The sequence below is a fragment of the Ceratotherium simum genome, chromosome 26 (assembly GCF_057802395.1).
Source record: "Ceratotherium simum simum isolate JZ-2026a chromosome 26, ASM5780239v1, whole genome shotgun sequence".
NCBI lineage: Eukaryota > Metazoa > Chordata > Mammalia > Perissodactyla > Rhinocerotidae > Ceratotherium > Ceratotherium simum.
Window position 1 is genome coordinate 24,937,995 of NC_141925.1, and position 25,281 is coordinate 24,963,275.

At 53.3% G+C, this 25,281-nt stretch overlaps 3 protein-coding genes across 6 annotated transcripts; all 3 read right to left on the minus strand.

The window, feature by feature from the left end:
• Window positions 1-98: 98 nt before the first annotated feature.
• Window positions 99-2,558, minus strand: ZNF768 (zinc finger protein 768). Its single transcript, XM_014794540.2, has 2 exons — window positions 2,305-2,558; window positions 99-2,028 (listed from the first exon to the last, which is right to left on the minus strand). Exons 1-2 carry the CDS (start codon window positions 2,390-2,392, stop codon window positions 410-412), a joined length of 1,707 nt encoding a protein of 568 aa, XP_014650026.1. The 5' UTR covers window positions 2,393-2,558; the 3' UTR covers window positions 99-409.
• A 5,297-nt stretch (window positions 2,559-7,855) lies between these two features.
• LOC101400738 (zinc finger protein 764) lies at window positions 7,856-11,248 on the minus strand. The gene is made up of 3 exons (XM_014794542.2): window positions 10,718-11,248; window positions 10,451-10,564; window positions 7,856-9,615 (listed from the first exon to the last, which is right to left on the minus strand). Exons 1-3 carry the CDS (start codon window positions 10,911-10,913, stop codon window positions 8,702-8,704), a joined length of 1,224 nt encoding a protein of 407 aa, XP_014650028.1. The 5' UTR covers window positions 10,914-11,248; the 3' UTR covers window positions 7,856-8,701.
• A 6,673-nt stretch (window positions 11,249-17,921) lies between these two features.
• Window positions 17,922-23,807, minus strand: ZNF688 (zinc finger protein 688). 4 transcript variants are annotated; one of them, XM_087417315.1, is made up of 4 exons: window positions 23,524-23,807; window positions 23,190-23,426; window positions 22,085-22,198; window positions 17,922-21,323 (listed from the first exon to the last, which is right to left on the minus strand). In XM_087417315.1, exons 2-4 carry the CDS (start codon window positions 23,344-23,346, stop codon window positions 20,803-20,805), a joined length of 792 nt encoding a protein of 263 aa, XP_087273441.1. In that variant the 5' UTR covers window positions 23,347-23,426; window positions 23,524-23,807; the 3' UTR covers window positions 17,922-20,802. The 4 variants fall into 4 exon arrangements, with proteins under 4 accessions (XP_087273441.1, XP_087273440.1, XP_004439490.1 ...); XM_087417314.1 differs by having other exon boundaries at window positions 23,190-23,807; XM_004439433.3 differs by lacking the exon at window positions 23,524-23,807 and having other exon boundaries at window positions 22,512-23,333.
• Window positions 23,808-25,281: the final 1,474 nt, after the last annotated feature.

Below are 25,281 nucleotides of genomic sequence, written 5' to 3' on the forward strand. Positions count from 1 at the left end.
CCTCACCCCCTCCTGACTCAACGAGGGTCTCAGTAGCTACCAATCTAAGCTACCCCACTCTAATTAAGTAACCCTCCCCCTCCCTCCTCCCACCCCCACCTAGCACTTTGCCAAGCCAGGCAGCCACCAAGGGGCATGCTGCTGCTGAAGCCTGCTCTCTGCTGACCTCTTTCTGGATCTCTCCCAGAGCCTCCTGCTGCCTGTTTGGCCTCCCTCCAACCCCTCTTCATAGCCCATTTCCCATAAGTCTCCAGGGCATGTAACTTCCTCCACCCTGGCCCCCTCTCCTCCTAGAATCCTCAACTCCTTTCTCCTCCAGCTTTTTTCATTACTCTCTGTAAAGATTTCTCCAGCTCCCCGTCCCCTTCTCTTCTGCCCACCAGCTCCCCACCCCTGACAGGGCCCCAGGTCAGCGCCGGCCGGCTGCGTGGGTCCGCTGGTGGCGGATGAGGTCGGAGCTCTGTGAGAAGGCCTTTCCACAGTCATCGCACTTGTAGGGCCGCTCCCCGCTGTGGACGCGGTGATGCTGCAGCAGCGTTGAAGAGCGGCAGAAGCCCTTGCCGCACACGGCGCACCTGTAGGGCCGCTCGCCGGTGTGGGAGCGCTGGTGCTGAATCAGCGTCGAGGAGCGGTTGAAGGTCTTGCCGCAGTCGGGGCAGCTGTAGGTGCGGCCCGGCAGGTGGGTGCGGGCATGGATGGCCAGCACAGAGCTCTGGCCAAAGCGCTTGCCGCACTCAGGGCACTTGAAAGGCTTCTCACGGGCATGGCTGCGGGCATGGGGGATAAGTGCCGAGCGCTGGGAGAAGCTCTTGCCACAAATGCCACAGCTGAAGGGCCTTTGCCCGGTGTGCACCCTCTGGTGACTACGCAGGGATGAGTTCTGGCTGTAGCACTTGCCGCACTCGGGGCAGCTGTAGGGCCGCTCGTGGCTGTGGGTGCGCTGGTGCCGCAGGAGGTAGGAGCTGTCACCGAAGGCCTTGCCACAGTGTGGGCACTTGTAGGGCTTCTGACCAGAGTGGGTGCGCTGGTGGCGAAGCAGGTAAGAGCTGTCAGCGAAGGCCTTGCCACAACGGGGACACTTGTAGGGCCGCTCGCCCGTGTGGGTGCGCTGGTGTTTGATGAGGTCAGAGCTCTGGGAGAAGGCCTTGCTACAGACCTCACATTTATAGGGCTTCTCACCCGTATGGATGCGCTGGTGCTGGATCAGGGTGGAGCCCCGCCCAAAGCTCTTCCCGCAGATGCCGCAGATATTAGGTCGAGGGCCCTGCCCACCCCTGGCCCGGCCACCCCGTCGGCCTGGACCTCGAAGGGTCCCTGTCAGGCCCAGGGGATTCTGGAGCATCTCAAACTGGGGGGTAGCCAGCAGGGCCCCTGTGGGCATCTCAAAAGGTGGCCCTAGGGGCAGGCCCCCTGTGGGCTGCTCCCCAAACCCCTGGGTGAAAGAGTCCAAGGGGTGGACTCCCAACGGGATGCTCAAGGGATCCTTTTCCTCCGGATTCAGAATCATCTCTGCACCTTCCTGGAATTTGGAACTTTGAGCTTCAAATTCAGGGCTTTGGGTTTTGAACTCAGGATTCTGGGGTACAAATCCAGGATTCTGGGGTTCATACCCCGGGCTCTGGGATTCATACCTAGAGCTTTGAGATTCATACCCAGAGCTCCGGGGTTCACACCCAGGGCTCTTGGGTTCATATCCAGGGCTCTGGGGTTCATATCCAGGACTCTTGGGTTCAAATCCAGGGCTTTGGGGCTCATACCTAGGGCTCTGGGGTCCAAACTCAGGGCTCTGAGAATCTGATTCAGGGCTCCTGGGTGCAAATTCAGGGCTTGGGGGCACAAACCCAGGGCTTCGGGACTCAAAACCTGGGCTTTCAGGCTCAAACCTGGGACTTTGGGATTCAAACTCTGGGCTTTGTGGCTCGAACCCAGGGCTCTGGGGTTCAAGCCCAAAAGGTATCTCTTCGACCTCATAGTCCCCAGTGCCTTCTTGCTGAGAAATTTCCTCTTCCTCATTCTCACTCATGTTGCCTGCAGGATCAAAGAGTTACAGAAAACCCAGATTGTGTAGGGTCTGGAAGGTCCCTGGGTCCCACCATTAGTTGCCACAAACCTCTCCCTCCTCCTCAAGCAGGGTCGCTGGCCCTTGGGCAGGTGCTGAAATTGCCACCTCCCCTTCAGCAAACTCCCGCCCCCGCCTCCTCGAAGTCCCAGGTGTCCAAGCCCCGGGCTCTCTTCCCCTCCCATAGACCACAAACCCCTCTCCCGCTCCCAAGCACGATCCTCGGAGGGCGCTCCCTCCCTCACCTTTGAGGGACCCTTCGGGGCTCCCCATTTCGTCAGGACTTTGCACATCCCGGGGCTCGAGGCCCCACGGCGACGCCTCCCGTTCCATCCCCGCCGGCTCCCACTGCAGCGGCGGCGGCGATGGCGGACGATCCTGCGACCCGGCCTGAGAGCCCTGAGACCCGGGCCCTCGCCGCCCGCCCGCTCAGTGCCGCCCAGGGGACCTGGCTGTCCAGCCCCGGCCCCCGAGGCCGGACGTCTTGACCCTGGGCCTCTCCGGCCCGCCGGGCCCCTCCCCTACCCGCGGCCCCGCCCCCACCCACAAGATCTCGGCTTGTCCTGGGGCCCTCAGAGGCCCCCACGCGTCGTGGCCTCGGAGATGAGGGGCTTCACGACTGGCCCTGCCGCCCCCGGATACCGGTCCCCGCCGGAGACCCCGCCGTCCGGCCCCCCAGCCCCCCGGCTGGGCTGCGGCTGTTCGACCCCCTCCCCTCGCACAGGAAGTGTCCGTCCGCGGCCAGTTTCCCCCGCTGGCTAGCGCCGCGGCCTCTCTAGGAGCGGCTGGAGGTGGAAACTCGTTGGCATTAACCCTGGGCTGGATGGCCCCGGCGTTGAGGTGGGGGGTTACGGGGCGCCCTAGAGCCAGCGGGAGAGGCTGGGGCAGTTTGTGTGCCTATGTCCTAGGTTTCCGTCCGTCTAGGGGCCTATCTGTCCGTCTCCAGGGCCTTACGTCCCTCAGTGCCTGTGGCCAAGGGCGAGGCGACAAGCGAGACCAAGGTCAGCGAGAAGGAGCGACACTTCCCGCCGCCAGCGGGGGCGGTGTCTAGCTCCCCTCCCCTCCCCAGCCTCTGGGTCAGCTCCGGCCGCGCCTCAGGGACCTGGGCAGACCCCCACCTTGGGCTCATCGAAGCTCCTGAATCTGGGACCCCCTCGTCCTGGAACTCCACTCCCCAACACCGGCGCACCCACCGCACTCCTCCTGGCCCCCTCCTCTCTCTGCTCCTCTTAATCTCCACCCTTCCCCCCTCCAAGAGGGCTAGGATCGTTGCCAAGGAAACAGCCCCGCCTCAGGTTTCTAGAGGCACCGCCCCTACCACCCAAGGAGCTCAGCGATTGGCCGGTGGAGCTCGTGCTCTCACCGTCCCACCTCCTCCCACAACACCAACTGCTGGGCGTTAATTGTCGCCAGGGAACGCGAGGCACCTTTCTGATTGGTTGGAGGGTGCTCAGGCCGGTTCCGCCTCCTCCTCCAGCAAGAAGTGCCTGCCGCAGGAGTGGGAGGGTAGTACCTGGCGTCTCCCCTCGAGCGGGGCCTGTGCTTTCAGAACTTTTCCCGCCCCCATTTACTCTTCACTGTGTTTTATCTTTCTGAAGAATGAAGGCAGGGCATCTGAGGACAGACACCCTTCCTCTCCCGGTCCCCCCCACACTCCCTTTCCCAGCACTTTTCTTCCTACAGGTTCCAGGTGCTGAAGGGGCCAGTCTGGGGACCCTCCTGCCGAGAGGAGGCTGCTTTCTTTTCTATTATTACCCTGCCTCTCCCCTCCTCCTTCCCCTAAACCCAAAGCCTGAGTTTAACTCAATCCCTAGGAGCCTTAGTCCCTGATACCTGGATTTTCACACAGGGAGGCAGGGATGCTATGGGAATTCCTTCCAGGTGAAAGTGATAGAGTTCAGGCGGGGAAGTGGACAGACAGCGAATCATGTGGCCTTTAAGGTAGCTAAGAAGTCTCCAGTCCTTTCTGACCTGGATAGATGCTTGTAGAGGAAGGGAACCTGAAAAACACTGCCCTAGGTGCAGCTTTGAATCAAGGAGAAAGTGACCCTGGAGAGACAAGTTAATAGGATCCAATTCTTGTCCCTTTTCTAACCTTGCTGCTAAAACTAGTTTGGCAGAGTTCTTGACAATTCATGAGCCAGAGTCTCCTGTCTGCATGATGCAAGAGCCATGGATTGTGTTTTGTTGCCTTCCCAGACAAATGAAGGGAAGAAACTGGTTAGGAGGAAAGATGCTATCTTCCATTCTCCAGAAAAGAGATGAGAACAAGAATTTGGAGAATTCCAAGTGGTAAAAACCTGGAGATAAGCAATCTCAATGGAGCTTACAAATAGAATCACAGACAGATATCTTCCTACGAATTAAGTAGGGGACCTTTCTGCCCTCCAGAGGAACAGCTTCCAGCTGCATGCCTCTCTCCCATCCCAATGTCTGTCTGTCCTAAAACCTTTGCTAAGAATGGCTCACATAGTCCAGCACTAGAGGGCCCACACAGGCAGAACCCCTACAAGTGCACTGATTATGGGAAGAGCTGGACCTGGGGCACGCCCTGGTCATCCCCAGCTCTCACACAAGGGAGAGACAGTAGTCTCCTGCATGAGACTTTTCTCTGACCTCTGACCTGCTTACCCACCAGAAAATTCACACAGGAGAGCAGCCATCTCCTGCAAAGTGTGTGGCGAGGCCTCCAGCCACAGCTCTGACATAGTCCACTGCCTGCACTCAGCATAGCATAGGCCAAAAGCCTCATGTGTAGCAGAAGTTGGGCCAGGGCTTCAAATTGCCTTGGCACCAGCCTTTCTGCATGGAAATTCAGCCTCACTAGTGCTTAGAGTAAGAATGGCCGGCTTCCAGACAGCGTCCTCCAGCACCAGTCCTGTATATGCAATGGGCCTTCAAAAGGCAGCCAGCCTCCGCCTACCACCTGCCCGTAGTGAGAGGCTCTAAGCACAGGGAAGCCTCTGATGAGGGTTCCAACTTGACCCAGCACCAACTAATCCAAGGCAGGAGTCCACTGACCTCATTGGACCACTGTGTCCTGGAGAGGAGGAGCCCTGTGTGTGTCCTGAGTTGGGCGGCCACTTTGTCCACAGCATCATCCCCTGGTGTGCAGCAGCACTGGGACAGACTTGTTCAGCACACAGCCAAGGCTTATGGTCCAGCTAACTTGGCCCACACTGCAGGCCCACACTTGAGATAGCCTTCATAAAGGTTCTCAGTGTGACAGGGGCTCCTGCGTGAACTGCTCCCTCCCTGCCTGCAAAGGACAAGCCCTCTAAGAGGCCTTCTATCAGATGCTACAAGAGATGCCCCAGTATATTCAAGAAGATTTGAGGTATCCAGGAAGAGATCAGCCATGGTACAGGCCCCTTTGGGAAGAACAAAGGAAATGGGACTCTGCGTATGGCTAGGCCATGCCCTGGTCTGACACATTTGGAACAGGCCCTGAGACCCAACCCTGCTCTTGCAAAGCTAAGAGCAGCTAGAAAGTAATGTTTTGTTCAGAGCAGTGGTTCTCTCCAACTTTAGCAGGCATAAGATTCCATCCCTGGAGATTCTAATTCAACAGGCCAGAGACAGTGCCCAGGGAGCTAACTACATTTTAAAGAGATACTGCATGTGATTCTGTGGCAGAAAAGGCTTTGAAAAATACTGGCCTAGAGCAAGTTTTAGCTTCTTTGAATCATAAACATCTTTGCACATCCTGGTCCTAGAAAGATACACATCAACAAACATTCCAAAAAAATTTAGGGATCTTTGATGTTCAAATCAATACTTACCCTTATTTTATATGGCTTGGATAAGCTAGGGATGGGCCATGTGGTAATGGCCTTGACCTCGCACTCTGACCACGTGGATGGGGCTCATTCTGTCTGGTGCAGACAAGCATTTCTCCTGACGCACCAAGGAAGCCCTAGGAACTCTTCCTGGCTTAAACCGTTTCAAGGTCTGAGCCTCAAAGACCTGTAGTAGCAGAGACAAAAGGGAGCCCTACCTTTGGTGGAAGTATCAGTACCAAGAAATGAGGAGCTAAGAATGGAGTGAGGCTGAGACTTAAGCATTTCATGACACTCAAAAATTGATTAAATGGGGGCCGGCCCAGTGGCATAGTGGTTAAGTTCGCGCGCTCTGCTTGGGCGACCCAGGGTTCACCCATCTGGATCCTGGCCGTGAACCTATGCACCACTCACCAAGCCAGGCTGAGGTGGTGTCCCACATACAAGAACTAGAAGGACATACAACTAGGATAGACAACTAGGTACTGGGGCTTTGAGGAGAAAAAAGGAAAAAAAAAATTGATTAAATGGTGGAAAGTTGGGTCACGAGGGCAGGAAGCAGGAGTTGGGTCTGGTTTTGGGGCCCTAAGCAAGCCTTGCAAACTTCAAAGCGCTCAGAGAAAGCAGTAATTACGGCACCTTTCATTGGCAAGCTGAGGGCAGGGTCCAGATCTGGCTTTGAGGCTGTGCTGAGAACCGGTGTTGCAAGCTGGGCTTTCCCCAGGCAGCACTGAGGGTTAGGGGAGGGGAAGGGCTGTGCACTGACTTCTCTAGGGAATTAAAAACTTGTACAAAGGTAGCTCTGGCTGCCAAGGTACCTCTTCTCATCCCATGTCCTTGTGACAAGGTGGCATATGAGCCAATCCTCCCAGTAAAGTTTAGGGCCAGATTTGAAGATTAGGTTGGAATCAAGTCAGTTCATTACCTGAACAGTGTCTCTTCTTTTAGAAGTTTCTCCAGGTTGACAAATCTGGTTTCTTTCTAAGGTAGGCCAGACATGGGGCTGAGTTGGGTGAAGAAGGCAAGTGGGCACAGGCCAGCAGAGGACATAAGGCCCTGCTACTACTCCTTGAGGTGAAGGGTCATCTTGACCAGAGGCAGGAAAGGGTCTGCCCATGGCTGGTTACTTCCATCACCTAGACAAGGCTGGGCTCTGACCACAAAGGAATTAGTGGTAGATGGATAATGGAGTCACAAGGTGATAGGGGAGAGATTCTGTGCAGAGCTTGGGAATATAGGTAAGTGCAGTTCCCTCTGGCTGCTAACCCCACCTGTTCCTGGCCTGGTCCCCATTTGTTCATGATGCTAGGTACCTAAAGAGAGTGAAGATGCAAGCTTTGCTTTTGTTTGCCCTGGAACTCTCATTTCAGGTTGGTTTCTCCCTTGCCTTGGTCTGCTAGGTGGCTGCTTTGTCACTCATCTTGTACCTGGGCTTCACTCACACTGCGCTGCTCTGTCCCTAGTCCAGGTCAGTACCTTGGTGCCATCATAGGGAGTGGGCACATGCCTCCAGAACCCTGGCTGAGACACTGGCAAGGAACTCAGAAGTGGTGTGGTCAAGACAGCAGTAAACCAAGAACCCTGGAATCTCACCGTGTGTGTGACCTTGGACAGGTTGCTTGGGCTTCCCCAGTCTACAGTTCCCCAACTACAAAAGGATGGAAAAGCTAAGATCTCTTCCAGTTCAAAAATGTGACGAGGCCCTCCTGGCTGGGTCTAGGGTGGGTAAGGCTGGAGCCATAGGGCTCTTCCCAGGGAGGCCTGAAGAGGAGTGGAGGGTGCTCTCAGGGCCTTCCCCTTCAAAAACAGGAACAGCCAGTCAGCTGAGAGTAGTGCTGTGCTATGGCAGAAATACCAGTTGGTTTGGGCTAAAAGATTTCAGTCTTGACTGCCTCTTCCTGACTGGGTTGTCCTCCCCAAGCAAGATGCTTCCTTCCTCAGGCAGTTATGAGGATGAAATGAGTGGATGGACAAGACAGTACTTCGTAAACCATAAAATGCAATACAAGCAAAGATCTAAAATAAAACCTGCTTTTACTTCTCTTCTGCCACCCTTTCACATATATGCTGTCTACCTGAATCCCTGATTCAGGAAAACTTGAATGTTGTAGACCAGTATGCAAACTCAACTGACTAGAGGAGCACAATAGGTCATGCAAATGAGTGGAAAATGCCAGATGGAGAGGGCCTGCTTTGCCAGACACATGGACAAGCCATGAAGAGTGCCAGCTGACACCGGTCAGGAGCCGACTGGTGGGCATGCTGCGCAAGAAAGCACGGGCTCCACAGGGGGCAGCTGCTCCTCAGCTACCGCCAACTGTAGTTTTGTGTGAGCTCAAGTTGAGCTGCCAAATCTTTGAATTTTTCAAGAGACCAGAAACCTGGATTTTTGTGTCAAATATCCCAACTTTTAAATCTTAACCAATAATTTGTAACATTTTTTAACGCTAACTGGGCTGAAAAAATTAAGGCTGCTGCAGGCCAGATTCAGTGCATGGCCATCAGTTTTTAACTTCTGCAGTACAATGGGTAAAACAATGTTCTCCTCTACCACAATCCTCTTAACACATCCAAGCTGAGAAACAGCCTTTTCTTCCCCACAGTGGAGGTCTAACGGGGGTTCTTACCTCAGCCCTAACTCAGTAAACGGGGCTTCTAGATTCTGGGATAGTAGGAAGCAAGGTGTCAACAGATCAAGCTGGTGAAGGCCTAAGATAACATGGTCCTCATCTCTCAGGTCCAGCTCTTGCCAGAAATTCTGTGACCTCCCTGGAGCCGCCATAGAGGTTCAGGCCCCTGAGCCCAGCTTGGGCCTCAGGCAATGTCTAGATCTTCACCCTTTGCCTTGTCATCTTTAAGGCCATCACCCACACTCCTGGAATATCTCTGGGTAGTGCTGGAAGCCCACAGGTGGGTCCAGGTCCCCTCGGCCAGGGGCCAGGGGCACAGGCAACCCACTGGCCGCCCGGCCCCTGCGCCCCCTGGCACCAGGCCTATGGACCCACTGGTGCTTGGCCATGGCTGACTTCTGGCCGAAGCACCTGCCACACTGAGGACAGGGGTAGGGGCGTTCGCCACTGTGGGTACGCCGGTGGGCTGCCATTTCGGAGCTCTGTCGGAAGCAGCGTCCACAGTCTGGGCACGGGTAAGGCTTCTCGCCTGTATGGGTACGCACATGGCGCCGAAGGTCTGAGGCATGGGCAAAGGCACGGCCACAATCCAGGCAGGGGAAGGGGGTCTCGCCACTGTGGACCCGCTGGTGCTGGTAGAGGGCAGAGCTCTGGCTGAAGCAGCGGCCGCAGTCAGCACAGCGGTAGGGCTTCTCGCCTGTGTGTACTCGGAGGTGGGTGGTGAGGGCAGAGCGCTGAGTGAAGGCCCGGCCACAGTCTGGGCAGCAATGGGGCCGCTCCCCACGGTGGATGGCCCGGTGCTTGCTCAGAGAAGAGGCCTGGCTGAAGCCCTTGCCACAGTCAGGGCAACAGAAGGGCTTCTCCCCTGTGTGGGTATACAGATGCTCCACTAGGGTGGAGCGCCAGGCAAAACTCTTCCCACACATGTAGCAGCCATGACGCTGGTCTGCCCTTGGGACAGGGGGATGGGCACAGAGTGGGGGGCGACCCCGGCGAGGCGCCCTGGATGGCTGCTCTAAACCACTGGGGAACTCAGCAGAAGGGGGTTTGAGACCCTTCAGCCCAGGAGGCCAAGCGTCCACAGAAAGGATCTTCTCCAGTGCCTCAGTCCCTTCTCTTTGTCCTTTCTCTTCCTTGTTTCTGGAATCTGCTGGGAGATAAGGGGAGAGCTCAGACCCTGCCTTATCCTGGTCCATGAATCCCACACCCCATATGGTGACAGAGAAACCTCTTAGATACAGCCACCTTCTGGACCCATAGCTGCCTCTGGGACTCAGCTTGGTACAGGCAGGGAAGCTAGGAGTGACACCTTTTCCTCAGCTGCAAAGGACAGAAAGAAAAGCTTCAGAGCCAGAGAAAAGGAAGGAAGAGAACAACAGCACATTCTATTTCAGGGTTGGGGAAATGGAGAGGAAGATGACATTTTAGCTGGATCATGGAGGATGAGTGGAGGCTTAGAGATGCTCCAGGCAACAGGAACAGCACAAAGAGAGGCACTAACGTGGCTGGCATTGACAAGTTCAGAGGGGCAGGGCACTGTGCAACAGGATGACACGATGAACTGGAGAAAGAAAACAATGGAAGCCAAGAGAAAGGAGGCTGCTACAAAAAAATAACAAAGAGAAAGTAAACTAAAACACAGGAGGTGGCAGAGTAGCTGGAGTGTAGGAAAACAGCAGGAGGGGTGATGTGGAGCTCAAGACAGCTTAAAGACCACCTAGACGTGAAGGGCTCAGATTCGCAGGAGCAGGGAGTGGAAAGGCAGGTATGCCAGGGTTCTACACTCCAGCAGGGCCTGGGTCATACTCACAAGCCCCTTTCTAGGCTGAATCCAGAAGCTACGCAGGGACCAGGCAAAATAGCGTTGGCTGAGAAAGCAATTCAGGGAAGAAACTGAGAAGCAGGTAAAGAGTTGGCAAAGGGTAGCAGGATGGGTCAGGCCCAGAGGAAGTCCCCACGAGACAGAGTACCCAATACTTCACCTGTGTCTGCTTCTATCAGACACTCTTCCACCTCGGGATCCCGGGCATCCGGACCCCACAGTTCGGCCTCTTCCTCCACCCAGGAGATGAGGGCTGGCTTGGTGCCTCGGAAGCCTGGGGGAGAAGAACGCAAACCCTACGCTGCCGGGGGGTCGCCTCACGCGTTCCCGACTTCCCGGACCTAGGGCCTCCCATTCCACGTGCAGGACTAGTGGCTGGGCTGGGTGGCCGGGGAGGTGGGCCCCGGCGAGCAGGTAGGGCTCTCACCGAGCGCGCCCAGGTGGCCGTAGTTCTCCCGCATCACGTCCCGGTACAGCGCCCTCTGCGCGGGCCGCAGACACCCCCACTCCTCCGGGGAGAAGTACACGGCCACGTCCGCGAAGCTCACGGCCACGGGCTTTCTCCCTTCGCGCTCGGCCCCGGTTGGCTCCCGCGCGGGCAGCGGGGCCAGAGGCGGCGCCATGGGCAGTGCCAGCCCCGGCGACAGGCCAGCGCCGCCCTCCGTGCCCGAGGACGCCGGGAGAGCGGGCACCGGCCCCTCGCGGGCCCACGAGGGCGGCTACAAACGGAGAGGTGGCGGCTGAAGGTACCCAGAACCAGAACTGAAGGCGCCTTCCTCAGAAATGGCGACAGCGCGGCCTCAGGCACTTTGCTCCTGCGCAACCGTGCCCGGATGACGCCGCCCGGTGTCTCCAGGTTGCTTTGTCTTCGAACCCGCAGCCAAAATGGCCGCGCGGGAGAGGCTCCCGGCGCCCCCCACCCCTGCAGGCCAGCGGCCCGACTGCCCGGGGGGAGCGGCCGCACTTCCCGCGCCGCTCCCGGCACCCGCTGGCCCGGACGCGCAGCCTCAGCCCCGCCCAGGTCTGCAGGAAGGACCGAGCGCGGCGGGAGGTCAGCCCTGGCCACCGCAGTGCCAGCCCCGACCCGGCCCGCTCTGCCTGTGTGAATTCGGACGTTATTTTTCGTCGTCGGACCGTTTATAATTGGGTTTCGGCCCATCAGTGGGTGACAGCAGCCTTTCCCAATGTTGAGAGTAAAAAGTAGTGGGTAAAAGAGAAACTTCTCTATTGGAAGCTTGTTCAAGACCGAAATTCTGGGAATTTATTTCAGGATATCGGGGGGCAGCTGGGAGAGAGTAGGGTAAGGTCTGAGAAAAGTCAGAAGGACCCTCTTTCTGCAAGCTTACCCTCGCCCCACATGCCCTGCAGGATGCCTCCCAAACATCTATGTATCCCCCAGCTCAAGCCTGGCTCGGGAGCTCCTGATCACACAGACACCTGCAGCCTTGCCCCTGCGTGGATGTCGCACAGGCACCTCCCTCCCTGCAGGGCTCAAAATGAACTCATCCCTTTCTTCCCCCAACCTGCCCCTCCGGGGGCTTTGTCTCAGCAAATGGCACCAACTCTCCCCATCGTTTCTACCTCCCATCCTCCCCATTCTCACACATTTATGGATTCCCTACTCTGTGCCCCTACAAGCCTTCATAAATACCCTGCCCTAAGAAGACTTGACATTTTTCCTTTAGCCAGCTAAATCAGTCACAGCATTTCACACACTTCATGGAAATGCACTAGTCTGAGTCTAGTCTGGAGCGTTTCTGTTTGCCTCCTTCCAAAGGCTTTCCTGAGGCTTCTGCCTGACAACTTGTATCTGGTAGATGCTTCTCCCCACAGCCAGGGAAGCTGGGCAAGTAAAGAGTTGATCACAGCAGAAGCAGGGAAGGAGAAGACAAAACGTCAGGAAAGAGTAAGGATGCAGAGTTGCCCAGGGACTGGACGCCAGCGCTAGCTCTCCCAGTCTCACAGACCCCTGAAGGACTCAAGAGAGAACAAAATTTCCATTAAAAGTGATGGCATTTTGGCCGGCATAATGGTTAAGTGCGCGCGCTCCGTGGCGGCGGCCCCGGGTTCGGATCCCAGATGCGCACAGACACACCACTTGTCAAGCCATGTTGTCGCGGCATCCCATATAAAAAGTAGAGGAAGATGGGCACGGATGTTAGCTCAGGGCCAGTCTTCCTCAGCAAAAGGAGGAGGATTGGCCACAGATGTTAGCTCAGGGCTGATCTTCCTCACAAAAAAAAAACAAGTGATGGCATTTTGTCACTTGTCAATGCCCAGCCCTCATGGTGGTGCCTGTCATGCACAGGTGTGGGAGCTCTGGGTAGTGCTGGAAATTCACAAGGGGTCTGGACCCTCCTGGGGAATAACCTGGGGGCAGAGTTCACACCCCTGGGTTGGCCCCTGAGGCCCATGGCCCCCTGGTGGGCCTCTGGCTGAAGCAACTCCCACAGTGGGGACAGGAGTAGGATGGCTTGTCTGTGTGAGTCAGCAGGTAGCATGAGAGGTACTTGCCGTGGTGGAGGCAGGTGCTGCTGTAGCAGCAGGCAAAGGGTCCCTCTCCAGAGCCCACTGAGCTAAGTTAAAGGTAATGGTAAAGCGTGTCTGCACTCGGCAGGGATGAGGGTGCTATGTGAGTGCCATGTGTTGAGGCCAGACATAGATTGGGGGTTTGGGAAAGGCCTGGCTACAGGGAGCCTTGGCCACAGGCTCAGAGACCAGGTCAGAGTCTCTGAGCCCAGGGGCTCATGACAACTCCCTTGTAGACTCCTTCTGCTGCCCCCTTCCAAATATATCATTTTTCTGAGTGGCTGTTGGGAAACATGGCAGATTCAAAACTTACCTTTTGCCCTGTTACCTCTCCAAGGTCTACTCATGTTGAGGTGACAGAATGAACCTTCACAATGGCAGAAGCATTCAGATAGGTGCCTACCCCCTGGAAGCCTCCCCTGCCAGACTATCTTGGCCGATTGAGGGGTTCGCAAGTCAGGGACATTCCCACCCACCTCAGGACCAACCAGAGGAGATACCCTCAACCAGAGGAGCAGCTGTTATAGGGTCCAGAGACCTGCAGACAGAAAGGTGAACTGCCTCCATCCTAAACTTTAATTCACACACTGCCACTGACCTAGAATTTGGGTGATTTATACAGTGTGACCTGATCATGGGACCACTGAATGTCTCAGAGTCATTTAAGTAAGAAAGAGAAGGTCAAGATTCCAGTCTCCAGTGGATGTCATAAATTCAGGTCAGCAAAAATTAGTAATACCAGCAGTAAGGAACATGTAGATGGTGTTTTTTGCTCAATAAAACATTTTCCCTTCTAGCTGCAACTGGGACATTGCCCCCATTTCTCACTTTTCTGTCTGTCTCTCCTGCTTCCTCTCTCCTGGGGATCCTGAGCATCTGTACCCCAGACCTGGGTCACCTGCTCCACCCAGGAGATGAGGGTTGGTTTGGGGTCTGGGAATCCTGGAGAAGAACCGTAATCACTCAAGAAACGTTTCTTAAGATTACCTATGCCTTCATTTAATGAAAACATATTGGGCACCTCTTGTGTGCCAGGCATTGTTCTAGATGTTCTAGGTGCTGGAAACATTGGTGAACAGAGATAAGGTTCCTTACACTAAGCATTAAATTTACATTAAGGGAGAGAGATACCAGATATGAGCTCTGCTGGCACAGGTATGGAGACCTTTGGTTAGATTGTGCTCAGGGCTATAGAGAGAGACACAGAGCAGCAGTTCTGAGGAGACTTCCAGCATGGGGCAGAAGAGCTCCAGGAGGAATTTCTCGGAGGTGGCATTTGAGAAGGGCATTGAAGCATGTTAGATTGGAACTGTAGTGTATACAGAGCAGAAAAGGAGGAGCAAAGGCTCATTAAGCTAGAGGCCTGTCCAAAAAACAAAGATTCCATTTAGCTGGAGCTAAATGGGATCGCTCGCCTGTAGGAAGAGATCTCCTTTGAATTGGAGGAGGAGGTTCATATGCCATGGGCCTTTCTGTTGTGGTCTCGGACTTGAACTTTTGGTAGGAAGTCCTGGGGAGCCACTAGAGGAGTCTGGCCGGGGAAGCTGAGTTATGAATTTCAGTTGGGCTGATCTGGAGGGGATCAGGGTAAACCGAGTCATCCTGGGGCCGGAGTGGGGGCGAGTCACGCACCCGGTCCTGTCAATCCCACCTGCCCCTTTCCATTTTCAGAGACACAGGACGGCTGGACTTCACCGAGCGCGCCCCCAGGTGGCCATAGGTCTCTCGAATCACATCCCGCTACAGGACCCTCTACGCGGGCCCCAGACACCCCCGCTCCTCCGGGGAGAAGTACACAGCCACATCCGTGAACCTCACGACCCTCAGCTTTTTCCTCTCCTCCGTCCGGCCCAACCTTCGCAGGCACATCCGCGCAAGGAGCAGGGAGAAAGGCTAGAGGCAGAGTCACTCCCCGCCACGCCCGCTCGTAGGAGGGATGCTGGGGATTCGGCCTCCAGAGAGTTGGGTCCCTCGGGGCCTGGAGGACCGGAAGTAACTTCGAGTGGGGCCGCTCTAGGACACGGGAAACAGCTGGTTGCGCGAACTCGGTGGTCCCAGGGCTGAAAAAATAAATGTGGCCCTCAGAAAAGATGGTGGCACTCTAGCTTCCTTCCATTTTAAAGAAACGCATTTAACAGCCTGAATGTCGCTCTGTGTTGATGACCTGGTTTAGTCACCCCTCGAGTTGTCTTCTCTTGCTGTTCCGCAAACTGCCTTGGCGACGCCTCTTGCCCACAGTTAAGATGGCCACAGCCGCTTCGGCGTCCGAGCTCAGTCTGGCGGGTGAAGGGTGAGGCTCGGGTGCGTGAGCGCGGGCGGCGGCGAGGGGTCCACGGGAGGGGAAAGAGCCTGGATTCACGGGGACGCTGTCCTGACGTTGCCTTCACAGTCCCCGCTAGAAGGCCCACTCAGTGACCTGGGCTTAAATATTTTTTTTGTGGCAAACTAGTTCATTTCTCAAAAATTTTTTTCATTTACCAGGTACAGAATAATGTTCAGTTAAGTCTCCTTTCACCCTATTCCTCTATTAACAGTTTCTTGAATATCCCTCCAGAGATTGTCTTGTCTATTTACCTATCAGTGGTTTTTCCACACATTTACTAGCTCTTCTACTGAGGACACTGGGCCGAATGCCTCTTAATGCCTTAGAGTTCAGTCATTTTACAGAAGAGGAAACGAGCCCAGTTGTTACCCAAGGTCATACAGCCCATTAGTGACTCTTCTGGTCTTCAAGTCCTAAATGCGAGCCTTTCCCACCGTCGCGCGCTGCCTCCTCCAGGCCATTTCCAGAAAAGCAACACGAACACTTCAAATTTACTGACTCCCGCTGACCTGTGAAAACGAACTGGATTCTCAATTTATTATGATTGTATAAAAATTAGATAAGACAGGACTCATTTTAATGCACCACTTAATGTATTTCCCAATTCCAAGCTCTCCTAACAGAACAGGGCCAGGGCCTGTGGCTTAGCGGTTAAGTGCGTGCGCTCCAAAGGCTACTGGAGGCCGGGGTTTGGATCCTGGGCGCACGCTGACGCACCGCTTGTCCGGCCATGCTGAGACCGCGTCCCACATACAGCAACTAGAAGGATGTGCAACTATGACATACAACTATCTAGTGGGGCTTTGGGGAGAAAAAGGGAAAAAAAGGAGGAGGATTGGCAATAGATGTTAGCTCAGAGCCGGTCTTCCTCAGCAAAAAGAGGAGGATTAGCATGGATGTTAGCTCAGGGCTGATCTTCCTCACCAGAAAAAAAAAAACAGAACAGAGGCCGACTATTGCAAGAGCTGCCTTTGGTTCTGTGATATAATTAAGACATTAATAATACTAGCTTACCTTGATTGATCACTTACTATATGCCAGACTCTGTACCAAGTGCTTTGGCTTGTTAACTCATTTAATCTTCACAACACTTCAGATAGTGTGGAAGCAGAGGCACAGAGGGATTACCTTGCCCCAGGCCACACAGCTAGTAAGTGTTGAAGCCAGGATTCAAACCCAGGCAGTCTGACTCCAGAACTGTAACACAGTAATGCCTCAAATCATTGAAGGCACAATCTCAGCAACCAGAAAGAGGTGGGATTTTAGGCCAGGTTACGAAGATGCGGTTGTCATGTGGGGTAGTGCCAGAGCAGGGACCTAGGAGGTCAGAAGAGCTGCTTCTGGTCATATACAATTCCATACTGTCATATAAATATAAAGAGATAAAATTAAAATGACAGGCTATGATAAGTATTGAAAAGTAAATAAGAAGGTTATGTTTAAGAGTCGTGTCCTCGGGGAAAAAAATATGTCATTCGGGTGTTTGGGTGGTATTCGAAATTGCCCTGGAGGAAGAGTGACAGGCTTCACAAAAGTTATCCTGTGGCAGCTCTCACTGGTCTGCTCCTCTCGCTCAGGCCCTTGTTGATTTAGCCCTGGGGTCTCTTAGCTGGTCTCTGGGCTCCTAGCCTTTTGCCTTTGCCATCCATCTGGCACTGCAGCCTGGTGGAGGGAAAAGAGCAAGAGCATCAACTGAAAACTCGAGAGGTTTGGGTTCCAGGCTTACCTCTGCCACTAACTCAACTGTGTGATCTCATGTAAGGCCCTTGCCCTTTCTGGGCGGCAGCCTTTCTCAGAGCATAGTCTATGGAACAATATTTCCATGAGATGCTCAGTGGAAAGAACAAGCATTCTTCCCCACGCCCCTTGGAGAGTCCCCTCAACAGTGACACCTATTCCACCCTCTGCTTCCAAACCCTGCTTAACACATTGAACCAGACAGCTCCAAGAGCTCCCTTCCAGCCCTAACGTGCTGCAGTCCACCCTGTCGTCACCCCCAGGGCCACCCCATGAACTGGCTCCTCCATCCTCCTCCTCCCTCAGCCAAAAACCTTATCATCGTTCCAGGCTCCTCTGATGCTCTCGGCTCCACATCCAGCCCATGGACAGGCTCTGTCCGTTCACTTTCCAAGGTTCACCTCCAGTCCTTCTACTTTCCATCTCCACTCTACTTGCCCCACTGCAGTCCATTCTCAGAGCAGGCAGGGTGGGTTTTTAAAATGCAAATCAGATCACCTTGACACTTTGCTTAAAAGCCCCCAGTGGTTTATTTGAGTAGTCAAATTCATAGAGACAGAAAGTAGAATGGTTGTTGCCAGGGGCTGAGGGAAGGGGGAACAGGATGCTATTTTAATGGGTACAGAGTTTCAGTTGGGGAAGACAAAAAAGTTCTGGAGAGAAATGGTGGTGATGGTTGCACAATAATGTGAATGTATTTAATGCCACTAAACTGTACACTTAAAAATATTTAAAATGGTAAATTTTATGTATATTTTACCACAAAACAAAAACAAAACAACCAAGTGGCTTCCCAGTATATTTAGAATCAAATCCAAACTTCACATCATCACAAGGGGGCAAACAAGAGCTCTAGGACCTACCCCCTTCCCCCGCTCCAAGCTCATCTGTAAATCTTCTCCACTCAGTTCCTCAGTCCAGCCACCAGTGTCCTTTCTGCACCTTACCCAAATTCATGCCTACCTCAGAGCATGGCACTTGCTGTTCCCTCTGGAAACCACCTCCCCCTCCCAGCCCTTACCTCCCTGCCCCCAGCCTCTGAAACCCTGCCCTCTCCCACTCCTACATCCTGCAACCTGACCCGTTTGGCTCCTCATCATTTAGATCTCAGCCCAAATGTCTCCTCCTCACCAAGGCCTGGTCTAAGAATCCATTTGCAACAGGTACTTTCAGCACATTGTCTGTTTTAGTTCTTTAGTAGTGCTTATTATTTGCAATTACACCACTTCATCTTATTTATGTACTGGCTTATGGCTTGTCCCCACCCTACTCGAATGTAAGCTCCAAGACGACTCCTATGTCTGTTTTCCCCGCTATAACCTGGCACGTAGAATAGTACCTGGTACACAGTCAATGCTTAGTAGATGTTTGTTAAATGAAAAAATGAGAGAGAGCGAGCAGACAGCACTCACTCTATGCTGACCTGGGCAGCTCAGTGCTTCAGGCACTGGGCCTGGTTCTGCTCCCCCCTCCCTGGTGGCACCTCCTCTCTCCAGCTCCACCTTCTCTTTGACTCTCCCCTCTCCAGTACTGGTCACCCCTTGGCCTTCACACCCTCCCACTACTGAGTGCTCCTTGCCCAGCACTCAGGCCCCCTTGCTCCAGCTCTCCATACTTGAAACCTCTGGGACTTACTTGTTCGCAGCTTATATTGTCACTGAGCCATGCAGATTCTATGGCAGAAGCCTCTTATGAATATCTTTCTTCCCAATTCTAAGGTCAGCAAACAAGAGCAACTTGGAGAAAAAGTCTTGCTTTTTAGCTTAGTCTAGCTCCTGATCACTCCCACCTGGAAGCAGATGCTCAACAGATGTCTGGTGTCCAGTCTTCTCCCACAGGTCACGCCTCACACTGCTTTACAGACATCTTCTGACAGCACCTGTCAAACAGCCCTGCTCCTGCTCAAGAACTTTCTATGGCTCCTCATTGCCTACAAGCTCATCTATTGGGATCTGTGGCCCTCCCAAGACTGCCCCCACCTTCCATTATTCTTTACTTAGTTCTTTACGTTTCAGTCAAGGGGAACTGCTGACCATTCCCTCTACATGCCCATCCTGATTGAAGTCTTTCTCATCTTTCAAGGCCAGTTTGAACCACCTCCTCCAGGAAACCTTCCTTGATTCAGAAGACCTGCCCAGGTCTCCTGTTGGTCCTGTTCAACTACTATTTTGCATTGTATTAGAATAACAATAACCAATGCTTATTAAATGCTAATGTGCAAGGCCCCGTTCTGTATTATCTTATTTAATCCTTACATCAATCTTATGAGACAGGTGCTATTATTATCTGGGGTTTATAGATGAAGAAACTAAGGCACAGAGAGGTGACTTGGGGCAAGAAGTGACTTGCCCAAGATTGCACTACGATAAAGCAAGTAAGTCAGGATCTGAACCCAGACAGTCTGACTCCAATGCCCATGCTCAGAACCTCTACTCCACACTGTGTCCATCTCTTATCCTTTCTATGAAACAAGGCTCCCTTGCTGCTCCTTCTGCCTGAAAATCTCACCACACACCAATTCCTATGTAATGCTATGGGGAACACAACCATCTCCTTCTCCAAGCTGCACTTCCCGGCATATCACAAACCAGGATGGGTTAGGTGGTGCCTCTGGACTTCCTCCATTAAAGCCCCAGTCACTCTCTTCCCACATGGAATGTGGCACCTGAATCAGCATGTCCCTGGAGCCTAGCACGAAAACCCACAGAGGACTTGGTGTTTGGTGAATGAATGAATGGGGTCAACCTTCCTCATCCCAGAATTCCCTTATCACCTGCAGTCTCTCCAACAGAAGGCATTCAATAAATGATCATTGCATGTTGACTGCACTTTCTAAGTGAAAGTTCACTGGCCTTGGTGGAGCTCTCAGTTTCCTGCTGAGTGTCCCCTAGACAGGCAGGGCTGGGTCCTGCATCCTGAGAAGCCACCCCTAGCCCCAAGGGGGAGGCCACTCTCTGGCTGAGAACTAAGGACCAAAAAACCTTTTCCTGCAGTGGCCCTTGTTTGCTGTCTGGCTAGCTCCCTGCCCAGAACTCTGTTCTCACCTCATGTCACCTGTGAGCCTCTGACCCACGTTCTGCCCAGATATGACTGTTCAGAGGACGTGGTAGAAATATCTGGGCTCTGTGTCAGTTTCCAGCATTGCTGCCTTATAGCAGTGAAACTTTGGGAAAATCACTTAATCTCTCTGAGCCTCAGTTTACTCATCTGCAAAACACGGCTACTGATATCCATGCCCTGCCTCCTTAGCAGGCTTCTTTACACTTTCTGAAGCATAAAATGTTGACAGTAATTCACTCAACAAATGTTTATTGCACATTTACTATGTCATACATATGATGTTAAAATTTCAGTCTTCACCGTAACCCTTTGAGGTAGATATAATTGATCCTTATTTTACAGATGAGGGAGCTGAGCTCAGGGCGGGTGTGTGACATACCAGCTGTGCCTTGGGGCAAGCTGCAGAGACTAGATCTGTGCCAGGTGCTTTCCACTCTTTCCACCCACTTCACTTCCTGGGCTTCCTGCTGGCGTCAGTTAGCTGGGGCTTGTCCATGCCCTCCTCCATCTGGGGCCCCCTCTCCAAGTCTTAGTCCCCCTCTGCAGTTACCTCTGATGTAGATAAGCAACAAGGGGATTTTTTTTTTTTTTTGACACAATGGAAAGATGTTGGTTGCACCTGCTACTGAGATAACACTTGAGAGAGGTCCAGCATCTCACTCTCTTCATTTTTCTAGAAAGACTGGGGAGAGGGGTGTCAAGTTTAATCTATTTGAATCTTTACAGGCACTTTTCTTTATACAAGTTTGGATACTTGAGGGATCCTTGAGGGAAGCCCAAAGGATGAATTTTGGTTCCCAGATCCCTGACCCAGTCAGTCCTTAGCGCCGAGGTCAGGCTCAACCCCAGCCTGCAGGAGCTGCTCACCCGCATTCCTCAAAGATGTCTGGGTAGTGCCGGAACAGCACAGGCGGGTCCCGGTCACCCCGGACTGGGGCCCGAGGCACAGCCCGGATCCCAGGCCTCCTGCCCCGCCGCCCTCCAGAGCAGGAGCGGTGGATCCACTGGTGTGCTTCCACTGCGAATTTCCTCTTGAAACGCATGCCACACTCGGGGCAGGGGAAGGGCCGCTCACCAGAGTGCATGCGCCGGTGGCTGACCAGCAGCGAGGGGTAGGTGAAACGGCGGCCACAGTCTGCACACACGTGGCGCCGCTGGCTGGTGGGAGCATCCACGCTGGGCACTGGGACCGGGGGCTGCACACCTGTGCTCTGGTCCCAGGCAGCTTTCATGGGTGGTTGTGCTCTTGCCAAGGCCTTGCTGATGGTTGGGTCAGGGTTGTGCTGAATCAGCTCTTTAGGCCACTCCTTCCCAGAAGTCTTTCTGGGTCCCTTGGCTCCTGGCCCTTCCTTGGGTTCCTCTTCCTTCTTGTTTGGGGCCTCTCCTGGGAAACAGGAATTAAGTTACATTTTACAACACATTTGCTTAGACTGTCTCAGGTTATAGGGTGCTGTTACTTAGGGAAGTGCCAGAAAAGTAATGCCCTGATTAACACACAGGTTTCGAAGGAAGATAAACAAGGGTCAAATCTCTTAAGAATGACTTATCTGGGCCTTGATTCCTCATGTGTCAAATGGGAATCGATGGTTTCTTTACTTCACAGGGTTGCTGGGAGGATTAAATGAGTAGAAGCATGTCAAGCACTTAGTAAATGCTCAATAAGCAGTAGGTATTATTATTGTGGTTTCTTGATTTTTTTGTAGGGTAAGACTTTTACAGATGAGGAAATGTTTTTGCTCAAAATCACTCTGCTGAGGGATGGCAAGGGGAGAAGAGACAAGTTGTCAATTACTGGGCATATTCTCTCTGCATTGCTTGAGGAATGTGAAAGGCAGACCTGAAGCCACTTTCATTCTTAGAGGGTTTTAGTTCCTCAGAAAAGGGAGAATGAGTGGTGTTTTCTATGAGAGGGACCTGGAAACCTGAGTCTTAGACTTGGGCTCCTGATTCTCCTACTTTGGTCTCAATATAACTACTGTCCTAAGTTCTGAAAACTTGTTAGCAGGTCTGCCTTCTTTCCTCCTCTAGTATCCAACATCGGTTGGATTCCTTTAGGGATGCTGGACATGGGGATCTGAAAGAAATCATTGCTAGACAGGAAGCCCTGGAGCGCCAGGTGCGGGGAGACTTGGGACTATCCCTCACCTCTCAGAGCTCCTCCCAGGCTTTCCCTCTCCTCAGGATCCTGGGCGGCGGGGCTCCAAGCCTCACTCTCCTGTTCCATCCAAGAGATGAGGGCTGGTTTGGGGCCTGGGAATCCTGGGAGAGAACAGGGATTACAGTGCTGGCCTCAGAGGCTGCCCTGGGAAGACGGCAGCCCCTGCCAGGGTGAGGGCACCTCCTCAGAACTTATGCTGAACCTGGACAGGGTCTGCAATGCTCCTGCCTGGAGGAAGTGGATGCGGGATGGAAGTTCTCCCGAGGGGGTATCTGAAGCTCTGGGAATGGGGGATGGCTGGTGCTGTTGGTGGACTAGTGCGGGACTAGGGCTCACAATCCTCTCGGTCCTTCTCTATCATAACCCCTGTAAACCCCAGTGAAGGAGGAGGGGGGTGCTGACCCGGGGCCTCACCGAGCGCGCCCAGGTGGCCGTAGGTCTCCCGCATCACGTCCCGGTACAGCGCCCTCTGCGCGGGCCGCAGACACCCCCACTCGTCCGGGGAGAAGTATACAGCCACGTCCGCGAAGCTCACGGCCACGGGCTTCTTACAACCAGTGCGGGTCTCCCCCGGCCTCAGCGCCAGAAGTGGAGCTGGGGGCGGCGCCATGGGGCTTCCCGGCCCCGAGCAGCGGCCGCCTTGTCCCCGGTGCCACCGCCTCCCCGCTCCCGGCCTCAGCTTTCGTCGTCCACAGGAAGGGCTCCCGAGGCCGGGGCCCCGCCCAGCCCTGGCGTCCGAACGCAGCCGAGGAACCGAAGTAGCGGAGACCAGCTGTTAGGAATTCGGGGATTCTGATGGGGACAAATAAACCCCCTCGGTGTTTATTCGCCTCATGGCAGCTTGGACATAGACACCCGGGTTAAGGGACCCGGAAGGTGCCTTCAGAAAATATGGCGACATCCTGGCTTCAGTGGTCACTGGCTGCTCTCAAGGGCGCCATCCCTTGATCATATCAAACATGGCGCCTGTCTGGCATCTCTGGCCTCATGGTCCACTTGCCCTTAAATACAATGGCTGCCGCATGTGGGGGATATTTTTGTTGGGGGAGGGAGGAGAGGGACCGGAGGGGAGATCGAGAGAAGCTTTCTTGCCTTCAAGATGGACCGGCCCGCAGCTTCTAGCACCTCTCAGCCAGCCCTGCGCAGCTGCCGATGGTTGGCCGCGATAGCAGGAAGCGGGGCGTTGGAAAGCGTCCGAGCCCTGACTCCTCGGTCGGCTGGCTCTGGAGCCGATCGAGGACCTCGGCATCTCTGGAGCCTGGGATTCTCTCCCCGACGGTCTCCTTTCTTGCCTCCCGACAGCAGGATCTGGAATCCGGTCCTCAGCCCCTGCGGGAAGACGCACACACCCTGGCCAAATCCTGGGGACTGTCGAGGTAGAAACCAGGTACACGTTTCCAGCCCGAACCACTGCTGCAGAGCCCACCTGACCCCTTGCGCCTGTGGCTCGGCTGGCTCAGTCTCTGGACCGGAGCTGCAGGTGAAGGAACGAGCTTGGTAAGGCTGGAATTGGTTGGGGAAATTTTAAATTACATTTTAATTTTTTTCCAAATTCATTAATGTACATGGGTTTTAAAAAGTAATACAGGGCCGCCCCGGGGAGTAGGGGTTAAGTGCGAGCCCTCTGCTGCTGGCGGCCTGGGATCGCGCCCGTATGCACCGCTTGTCACGCCATGCTGTGGCGGCGTCCCATATAAAGTGGAGGAAGATGGGCACGGCTGTTAGCCCAGGGCCAGTCTTCCTCAGCAAAAAAAGAGGAGGATTGGCATGGATGTTAGCTCAGGGCTGATCTTCCTCACCAAGAAAAAAGTCATAGAAAAAGTTTCTAATGAAAAAGGCAGTCTGCTGTACCCTTTCCTCCTGTTCCCTAGAGACTACTTTGAACTCTTTATTCATTTGAATTATGTTGTACATACAGTAAAATGCACAGATCTTCAGTGTAAAATTTGTCGTTTTAACAAATGCATAAAACGGTGTTAATCATCACCCGAAACAAGATATAAGACATTAATGTCACCCCTGAATGTCTCCTTGTGCACCCTTTGCAGTCAATAGGCAATGTTATATTGTGGTAAAATACACATAAATTACCATTTTAAACTGTATAATTCAGTGGCATTTAGTATATTTACAATGTGCAACCAACATTATTACTTCCATCACCCCTAAAGGGTGTCATTACTTTCATCACCTCCTACCCACTGAGCAGCCACTTCCCATTCTCCCTTCCCCCCAGCCCATGGCAATCACTAATCTGCTTTCTGTCTTTATGGATTTGCTTTTTCTGGATATTTCATATCAATGGAATCATACAATATGTGGCCTTTCGTGTCTGGCTTCTGTTATTAGCATAATGTGATTTCAAGGTTCATCCATGTTGTAGCTTTTATCAGTACCTCATTCCTTTTGATGGCTGAATAATATTCAATTGTATGGATATACCTCATTTTATTTATCCATTCAGCAGTTGATGGACATATGGGTTGTTTCCACCTTTTGTCTAGTGCTGCTATGCACCTTCGTGTACAAGTTTTTTTGTTTAAGAGCTTTAACATATAATTCACTTACTATACAATTCACCCATTTAAAGTGTACAATTCCAGCTGGCCCGTGGCTTAGCGGTTAAGTGCGCACGCTCTGCTACTGGCGGCCTGGGTTCGGATCCCGGGCGCGCACCGACGCACTGCTTCTCCGGTCATGCTGAGGTTGCGTCCCACATACAGCAACTAGAAGGATGTGCAACTATGACGTACAACTGTCTACTGGGGCTTTGGGGAAAAAAAAAAAGGAGGAGGATGGGCAATAGATGTTAGCTCAGAGCTGGTCTTCCTCAGCAAAAAGAGGAGGATTAGCATGGATGTTAGCTCAGGGCTGATCTTCCTCACACACAAAAAAAAATAAATAAATAAAGTGTACAATTCAATGGTTTTGGTATATTGCTAACTTTTTTAAATTGTGGTAAACTATATATGATATAAAATTTGCCATTTTAACCATTTTTTTTTTTTAAAGATTTTATTTATTTATTTTTCCCCCAAAGCCCCAGTACATAGTTGTCTGTCATAGCTGCACATCCTTCTAGTTGCTGTATGTGGGACGCGGCCTCAGCATGGCTGGAGGAGTGGTGCCTCGGTGCGCACCCGGGATCCAAACCCGGGCCACCGGCAGCGGAGCGCACGCACTT

Coding starts and splice junctions, on each gene's coding strand:
- ZNF768 (XM_014794540.2), bottom strand. CDS start 2,392: ATGGAACGGGAGGCGTCGCCGTGGGGCCTCGAGCCCCGGGATGTGCAA. Junction 2,029..2,304: donor CCCCGAAGGGTCCCTCAAAG/GTGAGGGAGGGA, acceptor TTGATCCTGCAG/GCAACATGAGTGAGAATGAG.
- LOC101400738 (XM_014794542.2), bottom strand. CDS start 10,913: ATGGCGCCGCCTCTGGCCCCGCTGCCCGCGCGGGAGCCAACCGGGGCC. Junction 10,565..10,717: donor CGGCCACCTGGGCGCGCTCG/GTGAGAGCCCTA, acceptor CTTCTCCCCCAG/GCTTCCGAGGCACCAAGCCA. Junction 9,616..10,450: donor TCTGATAGAAGCAGACACAG/GTGAAGTATTGG, acceptor ATCTCCCAGCAG/ATTCCAGAAACAAGGAAGAG.
- ZNF688 (XM_004439433.3), bottom strand. CDS start 22,707: ATGGCGCCGCCCCCAGCTCCACTTCTGGCGCTGAGGCCGGGGGAGACC. Junction 22,199..22,511: donor CGGCCACCTGGGCGCGCTCG/GTGAGGCCCCGG, acceptor GTTCTCTCCCAG/GATTCCCAGGCCCCAAACCA. Junction 21,324..22,084: donor CCTGGGAGGAGCTCTGAGAG/GTGAGGGATAGT, acceptor CCTGTTTCCCAG/GAGAGGCCCCAAACAAGAAG.